Source organism: Micromesistius poutassou, assembly GCF_964030765.1.
Source record: "Micromesistius poutassou genome assembly, chromosome: 19".
In the NCBI taxonomy this organism is placed as follows: domain Eukaryota; kingdom Metazoa; phylum Chordata; class Actinopteri; order Gadiformes; family Gadidae; genus Micromesistius; species Micromesistius poutassou.
This window is the reverse complement of record NC_140289.1, coordinates 3,932,334-3,949,793: the sequence shown is the minus strand read 5'-3', so window position 1 is coordinate 3,949,793 and position 17,460 is coordinate 3,932,334. Positions and strand designations below refer to the sequence as shown.

The 17,460-nt window shown below is 42.4% G+C and overlaps 3 protein-coding genes across 3 annotated transcripts in view; 2 read left to right on the top strand and 1 right to left on the bottom strand.

Moving 5' to 3' along the window:
- Window positions 1-261: 261 nt before the first annotated feature.
- Window positions 262-5,324, bottom strand: LOC311364259 (NBAS subunit of NRZ tethering complex-like; the record flags this gene model as incomplete). The annotated part of the gene is made up of 7 exons (XM_084484255.1): window positions 5,230-5,324; window positions 4,748-4,799; window positions 4,490-4,526; window positions 2,945-3,022; window positions 2,231-2,278; window positions 1,512-1,665; window positions 262-267 (listed from the first exon to the last, which is right to left on the bottom strand). Exons 1-7 carry the CDS (start codon window positions 5,320-5,322, stop codon window positions 262-264), a joined length of 468 nt encoding a protein of 155 aa, XP_084340381.1. The 5' UTR covers window positions 5,323-5,324.
- A 273-nt stretch (window positions 5,325-5,597) lies between these two features.
- Window positions 5,598-14,183, top strand: ddx1 (DEAD (Asp-Glu-Ala-Asp) box helicase 1). The gene is made up of 26 exons (XM_084483697.1): window positions 5,598-5,640; window positions 5,759-5,810; window positions 5,962-6,025; window positions 6,218-6,247; window positions 6,337-6,439; window positions 6,754-6,801; window positions 6,934-7,017; window positions 7,122-7,205; window positions 7,794-7,870; window positions 7,948-8,020; window positions 8,131-8,207; window positions 8,340-8,454; window positions 8,820-8,958; window positions 9,189-9,249; window positions 9,384-9,482; window positions 9,584-9,673; window positions 10,011-10,199; window positions 10,788-10,839; window positions 11,290-11,436; window positions 11,849-11,943; window positions 12,073-12,145; window positions 12,283-12,355; window positions 12,632-12,674; window positions 12,756-12,851; window positions 13,243-13,363; window positions 13,489-14,183. Exons 1-26 carry the CDS (start codon window positions 5,625-5,627, stop codon window positions 13,617-13,619), a joined length of 2,232 nt encoding a protein of 743 aa, XP_084339823.1. The 5' UTR covers window positions 5,598-5,624; the 3' UTR covers window positions 13,620-14,183.
- Window positions 14,184-15,044: 861 nt separating this feature from the next.
- Window positions 15,045-17,460, top strand: part of itsn2a (intersectin 2a) — a 41,361-nt gene continuing 38,945 nt past the window's right edge. The window contains exon 1 of the mRNA XM_084483925.1: window positions 15,045-15,105. The gene's annotated coding sequence lies outside the window, so the exon portion shown is untranslated. The remainder of the gene's footprint in view (window positions 15,106-17,460) is intronic.

Here is a 17,460-nt window from a genome sequence, read left to right as displayed (position 1 = left end):
CTCTCTCTCTCTCTCTCTCTCTCTCTCTCTCTCTCTCTCTCTCTCTCTCTCTCTCTCTCTCTCTCTCTCTCTCTCTCTCTCTCTCTCTCTCTCTCTCTCTCTCTCTCTCTCTCTCTCTCTCTCTCTCTCTCTAGGGCTGGGGGGGAGGCAAGTTGCTGGAATGCAACTTTTCTTTTTCTATCCATTCTCAGAGTCCTGTTTCCCCCTATCGTCGTGGCAAGGGGAGGAATATGCCCAACAGCCCGAATGCAGCTCCCTATCTTAAGCCTAGCAGGCGGAGGCATCAAGGCTCATCGCTTATGAATTATGTACAGGCAAACATGAGCCAGAGAGATGGAATATGAGAAAAAACCATGTGTGTGTGTGTACACACTCTCTCTCACACACACGCGCGCGTGTGTGTGTGTGTGTGTGTGTGTGTGTGTGTGTGTGTGTGTGTGTGTGTGTGTGTGTGTGTGTGTGTGTGTGTGTGTGTGTGTGTGTGTGTGTGTGTGTGTGTGTGTGTGTGTGTGTGTGTGTGTGTGTGTGTGTGTGTGTGTGTGTGTGTGTGTGTGTGTGTGTGTGTGTGTGTGTGTGTGTGTGTGTGTGTGTGTGTGTGTGTGTGTGTGTGTGTGTGTGGGGGGGTGAGCGCACGCACCTCCATTAAACGCAAACGCCATTAAAAGCAGTGATCATCAGAAAATCCATTAGGACAAATCTCTGTGAAATGAAATAAAGTGAAAGTGAAATGAAAACGGGAGAAATGAAATGGAATAATAATAAAAAAGAAGGAGTAGAGAGAGGCTGTGGGGCGGCGGCGGGCCTGGGGGCTACTGTTATCCACACTGTGAACTATAAGAAGAGCGGAGCCGCGGGGAAGAACAGACGGAGTGGAACGAATAGACAGAGGGAGAGCCAAATTAAAGGAGGGGACTGGGAGAATGGGGACCGAGGTAGTTAGGTGAGAGAGCGACCAGAGGAATGATATGCACAAATGAGGAAATTCAAGGGACGAGCGTAGGAAGCATCCTGTTGATGATCATGTACGTCAAGGGAATCCGTACGCATCATTTGTTCATCATCAAGCCTGTCTCCAAAGTTTTTTTTGCAATCACAAAAGGGTTACCACATACGGTATTTCGTACAAATCCTGTAACAGTACTGTCCTTTCTTTCCCACTTCCACTTTCCTTTTACGCAAAGTCGGGGCTAGGCCGTGTGAGAAGGAGCAATTCAAATCTCTGTGGCAGGCTATTTCCATAGCTTATCAATGCACCAGGGTGATTTAAACTCATCAGGCGCTGGGACGACTTGGTTAATGACTGGAGGGTGCGCCCTCCCTCACCCCTTCTAATTAACTTCCAATAGTTAATAGTATTCCCAGAGACAAACTTCCAGCCGGCAGTGTGCCCACACACACACACACACACACACACACACACACACACACACACACACACACACACACACACACACACACACACACACACACACACACACACACACACACACACACACACAACCTAATGATGCCCCAATGCTCATGGATGGTAAGGAACAAGGATGGTACATGTATGTTGCACACAGGGGTTTCACTTTAGATTGAACTGCATGTTCGTATACATGTGGATTCTGTTCCTCACCTTGGCACTTTCCGATGATGGAGCCAAAGTCATCTCTGGCAGACCTTGGAGAGGAGGGAGGCGTAACACACACGGAAATTAGCATGCAAACACACATACACAATTACACCCACACACTAAAAGTACATGGACACACACGCACATTCCAAATAAGATGCATATAGTATATATATACACGATGTGTAACTACTTTTTAAGTTAATAGAAGTAAATAGTATGATAATGAAAATAAACTACAAATACAAATTAATAAATGTAGATAATGTACTATATATTCTTTAAGTAAAACATGAATGATAATAACATTAACAATAATACGTATTATTATTATTATTACATACAACAGAGGTATGTGCAAATCCTCTTAAGAGCTTTGGAAGTTTAGCAAATAGCTTAATGAAAAAAACAGCAGGCCCTCCTCCATCTTCAGTTAATACAAGCTGAGCCTGCAGATTGTATACAAGAGCATTTGATACACGTCCCATAATTAATTACCTCAGACATAACACAAACTCCCAAACGTATGAAGGGAGGGAGAGGGAGAGAGAGCATGTGAGCGAGACCAAGATAGAAATCCAGATAGAGGGAGAGACATAGTTCAATAATCACCTTATCTCCACACACTGGTCTTGAACCACTGCCAATAGTTTGCCATTACTGTGGAGAGAGAGGGAGAGAGTTTAACAAATTAATGAGATAAGAATGAGAAAACACAGCTGTAAAACAATGTAGTTCCGTGCTAATGAATGAATACAAAATTGTGTGTGTGCATCTTGGTTGTGCATCTGTGTGTGCATTAGTGCGTGAGAAAGAGAAAGAAGAGCAAGAGGGAGATATTGAGCGGTTGAACTGAGGTGATGAAGACAGATTTTGAAAGGTGGAATAAAATCAAAGGGCTTTAACAGCGATGGAGCAGATACTGATTGAAACATTAAAGGGGTCAGAGATTATTCCACAAGAGATTTAACCAGACAGAGGATAGAAACTAAACAGATAAGATAGAAAGTAAATGAAAAGATCAAGTGCTTTAAAGTCCAGGACATCTGCACCATCAATTGTCCACACTTAGCACTGTCTCGAGATACAGAAATCGATAGCCAATTAAGTACCGCCTCCCTGCTTGCTTTTTTTGCTGTAATGAGAACAACTCAATGATTGGTGGAGAAGACTATAATGAGGAAGAAGGAGGCTTAGAGGATGTCTGCAACAAAGTATCCAATGTCCAGCCATTGATCACAAGTGTGTGCGTGTGCGTGTGTGCGTGTGTATGTGTTTACGCGTGCATGTGTGTACGCGTGCATGTGTGCGTGCATGTGTGCATACCTTGCCAGGACCAGTTGCCAGTTGATCTGCTTGCTGGCCAGGCGAATGAGTCCAGGTGGCAGAGAGGAGCTCGAAGGGCTGGATTGACAGAATGATGAAAAAACGATGAACTTTTTTTTTTTTACTTCACTTCCAGTTTTTGGTATTTAATTTAGATGTGATATGATATATATATATATATATATATATATAGTAATTATTTGTAAATGCGTTTACTTTTAATTTAGATTTTTCAGATTATGATTTTTGTATTATCCAATAAATGTGCAGTAAAAAAAATGATTCAATATAATAACTAAGCTAACTTAATTTATTTTAATGTTCTATGATATTTTGTCAAATTGGCTTCAGGGGATTAAGATAATTGTTTTAATTAAATTTTCTCATTAACTTATTTTTCACTTTGGCATGGTTTCTTCTCTGCAAAATGTACATTTGGCATTTACATTCAGCAGGTCTCCCATCTGAAGTTACTTGTACTGAGGCTGAGACCAACAGCAGCAAGTAATCAATGATGGAGCCATGACAAAAAACTCAAGTGCTGAACGACCAACTTTCCAAAAAAAAACTAAATGAAGTGCAGAATAACTAGAGGCATCAGGAAGAAGGGCGAGTATTTTTCATCCACTTAGGGAATAGAGGATTGCAAAGAGGGTATCGTAGCCAAAGCCAAGCTGGTAATAGAAACAAACACTCCAGCTGGCATAGAAGAGCAAGCTGGCATTGTTGTTCAAAATCAAAATAGACTTTGTGGAAAATACAGTGTGAGAATGCTGCGATAAAATGAAAGTCATGTGTCTCTGTTGGAGAGCTTACAAAACAACATTTTTAAATTGGTTGGACTTAAATCAGTGTGCAATATAATAAAAAAAAAACCTTAACAACACTACAGCATATCATTTTGTGTACTAAACTATTATGAACTCAAGAAGCAAACAAATAAAGTTGTAAAAATATTAAAGTCAATTAACATCAAACCTGACATGAAAGTAGTAAAACAAGAACACAAATGAGTCCCTCAAAAGAAATATGAACGAACCAGGCAGTGATTTTTCTTTACAGCGTGAGCAGAGATAATGTTCAGATCTTGTATCGCTAATTAAATTCTGGAAATGTTAATTTAGAAGCAAAATACAATCTTCAATTATCAGCTATTTACTTACTTACTTAGCATCTCTGATCAATTATGTTCAGGTGCAGCAATGTCAAAGTATCATTGACAACCTATAACAGCAACTTAATAACACAGCGGTACAGCAACTTAATAACACCTTTATATAACTCTAACTTTAATATGTTATTTAATAGTTAAGTTATTAATTATATTACTATTGGATGAAGCAAATACATATGATTTAATATAGTTAATATTTTGGTCAAATTATCAATGTTAGGGTTAAGGTAAGGTGTTTCCAATTGATGGAAACATCTAAAATACACATTTAGAAAAACGTGGTTGCACCCACTAAATAATGGGGTCATAAACTCATTTTTAAAGCTTTGACTGATACACTTGTTGCTGATTGTAATAAAAGTATGACTTACCTATACCACAAATAGTGTAAAATGAACCGGAATGGCCCTGCAATAAACAAAATCTGTCAATATCCATATCTGACTATATCAACAAGGAACAATTATATTTGATTATATATTGCAATATTTTGAATATTTCTCATGGAAACCTGATTAGGCCCTCATTGTGTTGGATTAATTAATCTGTAGTCACTTCTTGGCACACTGTTTTCAAAACGAATTTGATGAATTACACATGCATCTAACAAAAGATAAGAAAGCTCTCACCTGCTACTGCCTTTGCAATAACCGATGTACTGTGCTCCTTGTTGCCTCGTAACTGCAAATATCATGAAGTTTGCAACACAAACATACACGCCATGTTACAACCACAATTGTTGAGTTAACCAAGTTTATAGATGATGAAACTATGGTTTATGTCCAAAACAAGTGCCTGGTTTAGAGTGGTAAAACAAACACATGCTAGTATGCAATGCTATGGCACGCATCCCACTGTATTGCTAATATTGTATTGCAAACTATGATTTAACATGATCAACCCCAATAGCAATCCCCAAAGCAACTTCTCAACACATCCCACAGCAGCAATCCCCTTATGTGGGTAACGATGGTGATGAAGTTAATCTGTGCGACTCATAGGTGCGACGTGGCTTCACTTCAGTGTTTAATTAAGACTTTCAGAACAGTTTAAGGTCCATTCAGTATCTCGTTTCGATTCTAAACGTAAACTAAGCTTGGTTTGTACATACCTGAGTGTCCGTCTCGGGCGGCCATTCAGTATTAATAAGTAAATCATACAAAATGTTTTCATCTTCGCTATCCAGAACGCTTTTTTCGGCCATGTTTACCGTAGGCAGCTGTCAGACGTATCGACGGTGTTCGAGGAGGGACAAATAAGAATGAAACCAGAAGCGCATATGATAGTTACACATTGTATAAAAACAGTATGTATGGATATGTTTTAAAATTGCATAGATAATTCTGTATTATACCACAAAAAAAATCTGTAATATAAAAAAAGGTTACTGTCTATCTTAAATCAATATAATATGTATTCCGGAACCATACACTTAGCCCGGGCTATTGAATAGGATGCACCTTGTCACACGTTGCATCCGGTCCTGCTGAATTCACAGTCGCAAGAATGGCAGCCTTCTCTGGTATTTCAGATTGCTTTTATACGATATTATCAGCATTTGTATCTAACGTCATAATTGTCGAACTCATTATTAAATCTCAGCCAACCCATGTATTAATGGTCGTGCTTTTGCTCTTCAGAAATGGGTGTTATGCCTGAAATTGCGCAGGCAGTGGAGGAGTTGGACTGGCTGTGAGTTACTTTCTATAACGTCATGCTATGAGCTTCGTGTTTTATATATTTCCCCTTTATATGAACTCCAAGTACTGTAAACCATAGACTTAAGAAGCTCGACTTTATAATACTTGATCGTGGCATTTATTTGTTATCCATGGGCTTTCAGACTGCCAACTGACATCCAGGCAGAGTCGATCCCACTCATCCTCGGGGGCGGTGATGTCCTCATGGTAGGAATAAGTATTAATAGATAATATAATAATATTATAATTATTTATGCACGTTCTTTTTTTTAAGTAGTTGCTGACTTTGGTTTGTGATTTTGAAAAAAACATTTATTAAAATAATATAAATAAACCCTTTCAAATTCACCCAAAACAAATAAATACATTAAAAAATATTCATTAATTTTCTACCTCCAGGCAGCAGAAACTGGAAGCGGCAAAACGGGGGTAAGTTCACACTTTCAGAGCGTTTTAATTAGTCTTTGTCACGAAAAATGTGTTCATAGTTAACATATTCTTCACTCCCTCATTTCCAGGCCTTCAGTATTCCAGTGATTCAGATTGTGTACGAAACTCTTAAGGACGAACAAGAGGGCAAGACAGGAAAAGGAAAATCATCTGTAAAGTCTGGAGGAGCAAGTAAGACCAAGTATTTCAGGAATGTGGCATTAATTTGATTTTAAAGTAATTCTAGTAGCCTTATTAATAGTTGTGTATAACTTTGAAATGTTTCAATTCATCTAATTTTATTTGATTTGATGTAAATAACATGTACATTTTAAGAGTTTTAATACCGAGTTCCTATTCAGAATAGACTTTCTGGTCAAACAATATTTATTCACACTGGAGACACCTCTACTAAATATTTTACTGAATATTCTTTGGCTAATAATATTTAAAAAATGGGTTGCTGCTGTTCATGTGACCAATTCTCTTGTTTTGTTTTACCTCAGTCTTTAACAAATGGCAGATGAATCCATATGACCGCAGCCCAGCTTTTGGTGAGTACCCAAAATGACTGCATACATTTAGACTGATCATGGTTGTGTCTGAACACTAGATGGCGATATTGTATTTCATTCAGATAGATCCTTGTATTAACCTTTCTCATCTGTTGTGTCATTTACCCTCAGCTATCGGTGCGGACGGAATGTGCTGCCAGAGCAGGGAGTTTAAAGAGTGGCACGGCTGCCGCTCCACTAAAGGTGTCACCAAAGGTAAAACGATAAAGACACAATGTCACCTTTCTAATGAGACAAACGAGACTGGTGGATATTATAAAGGTTTCTTACCTTGTCCTCTTGTTTACCTCCTTTCCCAGGGAAGTACTACTATGAAGTGTCCTGCCATGATCAGGGTCTGTGTCGTATCGGATGGTCCTCCAGCCTGGCTGCCCTGGACCTAGGTACGGAACGGTCTCCTTATACGGCCTAGACCAGGGATGGGCAACTGGCGGCCAGCAACCTCACTCAGTGAGGCCCGCAGACCCCCCGTCCATGACTACGCCACAACAACAAATTTCATCACCAGCCACCACTGACACAGACATATATCTACACATAATTTGTTCTTATTTTTAATTATTTTGTAGCTTCTCTCATATCCGATAAGGTGAAGAGTACAGTCATGTGGCCCTCTGATGGTGATGATGAAAAATCTTGGCCCTCTTTATCATGAAAGTTGCCCATCCCTGGCCTAGACCGTGGGCCTGGATAGACTAGTGGTTAGGAGGTTTGACTTGGCCAAATAAAATTAGTTTTTATCATTATAATTTGTATTATGTTTGTAGACGTAAATATGGTGTTGTGGGTCAAAAAATGTTGAGTTCCTCTACTGGCTCTGTAATAATGTGGTTATAATTCACTGTTAGTCGCTTTAGATAAAAGTCGGTTAAATTAATAGATTGGTAAATAATAAATTACATATAATGTGCAGATATTGAAATTGCCCTGCACTGTTTCACCAATCAATTCACTTTTCTGTTTTTCTTTAGGAACTGATAAATTCGGCTTTGGTTTTGGCGGAACGGGAAAGAAGTCCCACAACAAACAATTTGACAGTTATGGCGAGGTAAGTATGTGAATAAGTGAACACGTCATCTTCAAAAATAACCTTTTTCCTTGTTTTAACTTCATCCTCTTTCATAGGAGTTCACCATGCATGATACTATTGGATGTTACCTGGATCTGGACAAGGGCCAGATCTCTTTCACCAAAAACGGTGTGGTATTACCAATCACTCCTCCTATGGCACTCGTTATTTACCATGTGTATTTGATTGCATTGTTTCTCCCCTAACCACAATGCCTCTCAACACATCCCTCTCGTCAGGTACGGACCTCGGCTTGGCTTTTGAGATCCCATCCCACATCAAGAATCAGCCACTCTTTGCTTCTTGTGTCCTCAAGGTAAATGTAGATGATTGTATAAAAATCACTTTATCGCAACGTCTGCCCCGACAGGGAGACAGGATATTATGGGACGTTTTGTTTTCCATTCATGTTGTTGCATTGACCTTTCCTTTGTTGTCTGTCGGCTAGAATGCAGAGCTGAAGTTCAACTTTGGAGATGAGGACTTTAAGAACCCTCCCAAGAGTGGTTTCATGGCCCTGTCCCAAGCCCCGGACGGGCACAGTGTCAAGTCGTCGCAGGCAGGTGGGTGGTTTGTCAATTTGGAAAATGTCACTTATGAAGAAAAGCAGTGGGGGAGATTTATGAGAGTTTGGCAGAAAGAATACAATAATGTCAACTGTAGATAGTAATGGTGACATGGCAGTTTTTATTACGTATTAATAACAAATGTAGCAACCCTAACCCTAATACAAATAATAGTACTTTTGTGCTGTGAGTTTATTGTTAATTCTAAGTGCTCTTCAGGATCCTGTAATTACAACCATCACTTTACTTTTATTTCAAATTTAATAAAACTTTTTTTGTCACTCACCTGAGAATTGCAATGCAAATTCATCCCAATAAACAACTTCCGATGATTGTGGCTATCTCTCTCTTGCTGTGTTCAGGCAGTGCCAAGGTGAGCCAAGTGAAGGTGGTCTCAAACGCTCCCAAAGCCCTGATCATCGAGCCGTCCAAGGAGCTGGCAGAGCAGACCCTCAACGTGGTCAAACAGTTCAAGAAATATGTAGAAAACCCCAAAGTCAGGTACTGCTAGTCGGCTGCTCCTGTAAAACAGATTCTCCCGGTTGGATAGAATAATGCTGAGGGTTTCTAACCCTAACACACTATGCGGGATGTATTGTTCTATGAAGGAAGTGCTTAGTAGTAAACATCATTCTTGTGTGGTTTGCCACAGTGGATGTGCAATTCCAACCAACCGCCAGTGGGTGGTGCCATTGAATTTACTTGTACACCCTTCATCTCAATCACTGCAGAGATCTGCTGATAATTGGAGGCGTGGCTGCCAAAGAACAGCTGGCGGTTCTGGAACAAGGGGTATGCATAGTTAGCACGAACAAGCGGTTTTATTTTGTCCTCCTCATCAGATGTGAAAGTGGGAGAGATTTAAATAAAAGAGAATTCTTATAATTAATTAATTTTTATTCCTGACTAATGTGCTCTCCAATCAGGTTGACATTGTCGTCGGAACCCCAGGGAGACTAGATGACCTCATATCAACCGGAAAACTCAGCTTGTCTCAAATCCGCTTCCTGGTCCTGGATGAGTGTGTATGTACAACGTGACTATGAAATTATCCTTTGACTTGGGACACATTTTGAAGATGATAGTTAATCACTCTCACACACTCACTCAAATCTTTGCTCCCCAGGACGGTCTCCTGTCTGCAGGCTATACCGACTTCATCACCAGGCTGCATAACCAGATCCCTCAGGTCACCTCCGACGGGAAACGACTGCAGGTAGGATGCTGATGGGTAGTGTAGTTATCGGGGAAGGTCGTACAAACCTTCCTGTTCATTTGGCAGTTCATTTTTACTTTCATCGAAAATGATGGAAGTATATGTAGATATGCATGGGGAAATAGTTGTAGACTTTTGTTGATGTGTTTTAGTGTGCTTTGCATTTTGGTTCAGCACATTAAAACAAGCCAATGTCACATTATAAAATGTCATTTTTTGGAGAAACTCTTTGTCAACATTTGGGAAAATTCCCTTTTTTTGTTTCTGTCCATAAAACATGCACTTTCTGCACCCGTAATCTGCACGACTAAACATCCGTGTGTCCCCCCCCCCCCAGGTGATCGTGTGCTCGGCCACGCTGCACTCCTTCGACGTGAAGAAGCTGTCTGAGCGCATCATGCACTTCCCCACCTGGGTGGACCTGAAGGGCGAGGACTCTGTACCCGAGACGGTGCACCACGTGGTGGTCCCCGTGGTGCCCAAGAAGGACCGCCTTTGGGAGCGCCTGGGCAAGAACCACATCCAGGTCCGTGGCCCCAGGGCTCAGGAATGGGTTCACATGAGCCCAATGCTGAGGAACTGGTTCACATGAGCAAAATCCTAAGGAACTGGTTCACATGAGCCAAAGGAACTGGTTTAAACGAGCAAAATCCTAAGGTACTGGTTCACATTAGCCCAATGCTAAGGAACGGGTTCACATGATCCCAGTGCTAAGGGACGGGTTCACATGAGCCCAGTGCTAAGGAATCAGTTCATATTAGCCCAGTGATAAGGAACCAGTTCATATTAAACCAGTGCTAAGGAATCAGTTCATATTAGTCCAGTGAAAAGGAACCAGTTCACATTAAACCAGTGCTAAGGAACTGGTTCAAATTAGCCCAGTGATAAGGAACCAGTTCACATTAAACCAGTGCTAAGGAACTGGATCAAATTAGCCCAAAGCTAAGCAAAACTTACTGAACTTACTGATGTCATTGAATGGACTCAATTAGTAATTTATTGATCAAAAATAATTATTGTTTGATTATATTGTGGTTATTATGAAATAATTAGTAGGCACAAGAATTGGACTTCACTGTGTACAACAACAATTGATTGTCTTTGCTTTGTGTAGACTGACGAGGTCCATGCCAAAGACAACACCAGACCAGGAACCAACACTGCAGGTTAGAACCAAACTTTCAAACGATGATGATGATTAAGACCTGTTTCCTTTTAAAATGCCACACACACACACACACACACACACACACACACACACACACACACACACACACACACACACACACACACACACACACACACACACACACACACACACACACACACACACACAGAGAGAGATGAGGCTTGGCTAGAAACCCTACTTCAGTGTCTAGACCTGTCCTAATGTCTTTCACGTTGTGCCTGACTAGAATAGCTTGAAGGCCTCACAATTTCAAGCCCCATACAACAAAATAATAAACCAATTCTGCAGAAGAAAGTTCTCTGAAGAGTTATCTTGCCTCCAAAAGGGAGAGTGTGTGAAAGGGAACAGTCACATTTACAGACTCAGTCCGATAAGTCCAAAGAATCCGGCTTCAAGAGTTGAAAACACAATTTTTTCCTTTTCCTAGAGGCTTGGTCGGAGGCCATCAAGGTGCTGAAGGGCGAGTACACCATCAGGGCCATCAACGAGCACAAGATGGACCAGGCCATCATCTTCTGCCGCACCAAGATCGACTGTGACAACATGGAGCAGTACTTCATCCAGCAGGGCGGGGGTGAGTGTGCTGTGAGGATCCACAGTGGAGCTACCCATCCACAGACACAGATTGGGGGTTTGGTATGTGTTGCTGTTATAAAGTTATAATTATAATGCCACCGCGGGCGGTAGTGGCTCAGGACGTACAGCCAGTTCAATCCCCGGCTCCCCCTAGGGTGGGAGTGTCGAAGTGTCCCTGAGCAAGACATCTCAACCTAACTGCTCCTGATGAGCTGGCTGTTGCCTTGCATGGTTGGGACCGCCGTCTGTGAATGAGTGGGGGAATGTTTGGCAATAATTGTAAAGAGTTTGATGGCCACTGGTTAGGAAAGTGTTCTATAAAGGCAGTCCATTTACCATTTACCATAATAATGTAATGATTCACAAATATAATTTGTGTGCCCTGCCGCACTCTTCATTCCTATCCGCAGGTCCGGAAAAGACCAAGGAACACCAGTTGTCTTGTGTCTGTCTCCATGGTGATAGAAAGCCCCATGAGCGGAAGAACAACTTGGAGCGTTTCAAGGTGGGGACGGAAGGCCTGCATTGGTCAAATAAAGAAAATAAAGCAATCTGGTGTTATGGGACCAATTCATCCTAAGGTCCTTTCTGTTTGTATTGCTCACCATTATGGGTTTCTGTTTGTATTGATCAGAGGAAGGAGGTGAGGCACTTGATCTGCACAGACGTTGCCGCCAGAGGAATCGACATCCACGGAGTCCCTTACGGTAAGAGAAGGAAAAGTGATGGGGTACCCCGACATGACGCCTCAATGGGAGGACACGTTACTTTATAAACTGGCCATGAGTGGGTCATCGCTTGGATGTCTATAACAATGTTTAACACATTTCACCCTCTCCCCCAGTGATCAACGTGACCCTCCCCGATGAAAAGCAGAACTATGTCCATCGTATTGGCAGAGTTGGAAGAGCCGAGAGGTAAGTGTTCCCGGTCTGAAGTGTGGGGAAGGGGTATTGCTCCAATTAACTTGTCATGGCTCAAGAAAGTAGGGCATGCTCTTGTTATCTTTTGTAAGTGTCCACATCTTTGTTAGAGGAAAGTAAATATAGGGAGTGTGTGTGTGTGTGTGTGTGTCTTTGAAAGAGTTGCTCTGGTCTAGAACTAAATCTGGGTTTCACTTGCCGGGATTGACCCTAAGCTTTGTGTCCAGCATCAATACTGTAAGTCATCCAATTCTCCCTTTGTTCCCACAGAATGGGACTGGCCATCTCTTTGGTTGCCATGGAAAAGGAGAAGGTAAACATAACATGAGCATTGAGGTCCTGTTCAGTATGTGTGTGTGTTGGGTTAATAACAGTCTCTATCTCCATGGTGAAGGTGTGGTACCATGTTTGTGCCAACCGCGGCAGAGGCTGCTACAACACACGGCTCAAGGAGGAAGGAGGCTGCACCATCTGGTACAACGAGAAGGAGGTAAACAACAACAGACAAACCCAACAACAAACAAACCAACCATGGATCAATGGTGGCGCTTTTTTAACAGCTTTTCTGGGCACAAACACAAACAGGGCAGAGTTGATCCCTTTGCACAGAGGAGGGATGTGATAGTGGGAATGGCGGGGAATCAAAAGTATTCTTATGATAGCCAGATAACTGCCTCAAGAAGCACAGACGTGTATATTAAGATGTTCTTCATATTGGGCGCAGATGGTTAGCAACGCCAACAGCTTGCACTTATCTGTTGTTGTTGTTGTTGTTGGATAGATCCCCACTACACTACGATCTCATTTGCTTTTGTTTTCTCTCTCTCTCTTTCTCTCTTTCTTTTTCTCTCTCTTTCTCTCTTGATGTCCCGACCCGCCAGCTCCTGTCTGACATCGAGGAGCATCTCAAGTGCACCATCACGCAGTGCGAGGCGGACATCAAAGTGCCCCTGGACGACTTTGATGGAAAGGTCACTTACGGCCAGCGCAGGGCCATGGGAGGTACGGGCCGGAACAAAAAAAAGAGCTTTTTGTGTTTGTCAATAAGCGTTCCCTCATAGGAATCCTCTGTGGGCGGACTCTCAAATGTGACCTTTTTAAATGGCTCCCTCCCCTCTCTCCCCCAGGGAGCAACTACAAGGGTCACGTGGAAGCCCTGGCCCCGACGGTACAGGAGCTGGCCAACCTGGAGCGAGAGGCCCAGACTTCCTTCCTGCATCTGGGATACATGCCAAACCAACTCTTCAGAGCATTCTAGAACCCTGCAACACACCGCACTATTGATGACCACCGGAACGCCATTAGGCTGAGTCAGCCGGACCCCGCGAGCACGTTCTGTTGTTATGCGTTAAGGACGAGGATGGACCAGATGGTATTATGTGCTGTTTCTTTATCGGGGGGCCTGTGAGGCCATTCGGCACTTAGTATTATGTCAGTTATAGAGAGGAAACTAAAATGGTTAATGAGATTTGTCTCAAGTGATGGGGCGCTCATTGTGGATGGTTATTGATGAGTAGATGATTGATGAGACAGTGTGTGTTTTCATGGGGAAAAGTCAATTATGAATGATCACTTTGCAGGATTTCATATTGCAGGGTTTACAGAATATATGTATATCATTTACCTGTTGTTACCTGATGTATATTTAATTTTAGATTTAAAAAAGAGGTGTCTAGGGCTATGAAGTTTCTGCAATATAGTTTCAAGCATTTGATGGTGGCTGAATCGTTTTCATTTGTCTCCCTTATTTGGGTCGCATTTCCCTGTGTTGAAAATACAGAAACATTTCCAGGAAAGAAAATAAACTTTTCTTGCAAAGGCATGTTTAATTTGTGAATTATTTGGGCAATGATTGTATACGGATTACAAGACATTTTCAGCCAAATTCTTTGTGAATCATTACAACAAATTCAGCAGCGGATCAGCTATGGAGGCAATCATATTTGAAACTGAGTGTTATGCATGTAAACTGATGCACAACGACATGACTTAGAAATGTATTGCTAACCAGTAGGACTATGAATCATAGTAAATATTATGGCCAATAGATTATTATTGTCATGTGAGTAGAATGTTATGTTTTCTTTGCTAATGGTTATGAAGTAGGCTATCTTGCGTTTTACAGATCACATTTACAAATGTTTTGCTACTTTGATCCATCATAATATTTGGTAAGGAGCGATATTTGTTTAATATTTACTCATGGATGAAAGATAACAATTCTGCCAAAGCTGTTTGTTTCGTGTCAAGCCTGTCTACTCTCTGTGCAATACCATCATTTTCATTTGGGGGCAGCCAACACTATCAAGCCGCAGCACAGGGTCACAAAATGTGAACGCAAGTAACGCATTCATGGAAAGACAAACATTATTAGAAGGAGGATAAATGTAATCATCACATTGACGAAAGTCAAATCACATGCACCAAAAAATTAAATTATCCCAGCAAATCATCCCGAAACGCAGGCTATAGCATACCATGAACACAACGGTCTGAATAAAATGATATTCTCTGACAGGAACAGTGGTCATCACGTTTAACACCTGGTCAGTTGTGGGCGAGCGTTGTACGCTGATCGCCGTGTGGACCCACATCGATCCGACGGACTGACGCCCATTTCCCATTTCCCACACGCCCCGCGCAGGAGAGCCACGGCGCCGCTGGCCCCTCCCACTCCGGAGGACACAACGTCAGCCCTGGTTGTACGATCACACAGTCGCCGCCTTTTTTTTTTACTCCAACAGGTAAATGACTGCTATTATTCTTATTACTTATGATGAAAGGGGGGAAAATACGTATTCGACGTTGGGTAGAATCGTGCGTTACATTGCGGTTATCCTTTGTCCGTAGTGGGTAGCCCGTGACATTTGACGGGGTGTTACTTGAGGAGCAGACGCACAGCAGCCTGCTGGTGTGCCGGGAGATATAGTAATCATGATAAGGTTTAATTGCAACGCTACAGTTCGCGATACGTGAGAGAGAGATTGTGCGTGTTCTTACGTCCTTGACTTTATGAAGCTTGGCATGTGATGTTTGATGTTACGCAAAAATATACAACTAGGATTTTTTTTTTTTTTGCCATATGCTTTTACCTTTCTTTACCTGAGAATTGCCCGCTGAAAGACAAAGCCTGCACGGTTGAGTAAATAGAACGAAAAAAATCGGATGACCGTAATTAATTCCACTTTATCAGTATAGACATGCCATTAAACAGCAGTTCTATAAAAGCAGGTCTTTGTAGAGGTGTTAAGGCTGTATCAGAGGCTAGAATCGATTGTACACTAATATTATTTAGGGAGCTTGTATTAATAGATTTTCATGTTGTATTGTGGAAATTAACTTGTCAAAACAAGGTCCAATTAGGAAGGTCAATTTCAAACGCAGTTTGGGAACACACAGTGGCTTGTGAACGTGTCTTTTGTGTCTACGTTATGCAGAGAAAGATAGACCTTCCTTGCTGAAGGGGCAAAGTCAGTCTCAACTGCAGCTCAATGACATCTGGCTCTGTCCCAGATAGGCCCAGTGTGCACTCACCTGCCAAAAACTAAACACACACACACACACACACACACACACACACACACACACACACACACACATACGATTTGGGTGTGAGTCGACATACCTCCTGACCTGGGTGTTATTAACCCCTTTGCCTCTGTAAAGTTAAACATGCTATGTATATTCTTGACCACTAGTTGGCCACTACTAGCTCTAAGGGTCCGTTATGACCAGTAGCTAGTCACTTTAATCTAGGGGAGTGGGAGAGAGAGGAGGACATGTGTGATCTCTTCCTGGAGTTGACCCAGAAATGTATCAAAAGGATGCTACTTCCTTCTTGGAGGATACTGTGTTCTCAATGCTCACCTGCAACACAACGCTCTGTGTGTGTGTGTGTGTGTGTGTGTGTGTGCGTGTGCGTGTGCTTGTGCATGTGTGTGTGTGTGTGCATGCACAAAACAACAAAGAAAAAACACACACACAGACAGAAGCTTCTTTCTGCTCTGACTATGTAGCTTCCTGGGCCGTGTCTCTTCTAGAACAGGGTGTCCCTCTGTCTTCGACAGGACACACACACACACACACACACACACACACACACACACACACACACACACACACACACACACACACACACACACACACACACACACACGTATTCCACATACATTTCCCATTGATCCCAGTCAGGCTCTCCCAGGTGTCACTCAGCATTCAGAGTGGGGCCGCACTGGGTGTTTGACGGTCATGTCACGTGTCTTGTGGGTGCCCTGTCACCGGAGCCAGAGACTGTGTCCTCCTCCTTGTCTACTTTGTTCCCCTACAACGCCCATCCTTTACCTAAGTGCAGACAAGAGAGTGTTGACTTTCGTTTTCATTGCAACATGAGCTGAAGTGATCGTTACCGCTCACCAAGGTGTGACTGGCTGAACAACCCAATGGGTTCCCATTGGTCATGGGTCATATCGTGGCTGGTGAAAAGTGTCAGACCATGTCAAACGCATGCCACAACACAAGGGTGAACGTCCCAGTCTCTTGTTAGGGATTCTCCATTCAGCCATCCATCCAGCCGGCCATACTATCCTGCTCAGCATGATATATGGGGACTTTAAATCCCAGCCGAATATCCTAGTGTCAATATTGACTAGTCTCGGTGTGTATCTAAAGTACACCATGTAGAGCAGTTGTTTATGACAAAGCCACCAAACTTTCAAAAGGACATGTTGCAGACAGGGGTCAGATAACATGGGTTGACCCCTTTTTAGCACCTTGTGGCTTTGCTAACCATGCTAAGTGCTTATCATGGCTTCCCATTGGATAAAATCCTGACCTACATGCGTTTTATTGGCTGCTGACCAGCCGCTCTGAGGACGGATGAGAGGTTGGGAATTGGAGGTGTGAAGACCGATGGCATGGGAGGGGAAATTAGAGCATGACAGGACGGGTTTACCCTCAGTCTATTGTGCTGTCCCATCCAGGATCCCTCCCGTTGGAATACAGCCTATCTATCTCAACTATCTCAGTGTAACCAACAGCAGGTGCTGGTGACACCGCCTAAATACACACACACACACTGTTAGGCTGCAAAAGTGATTATG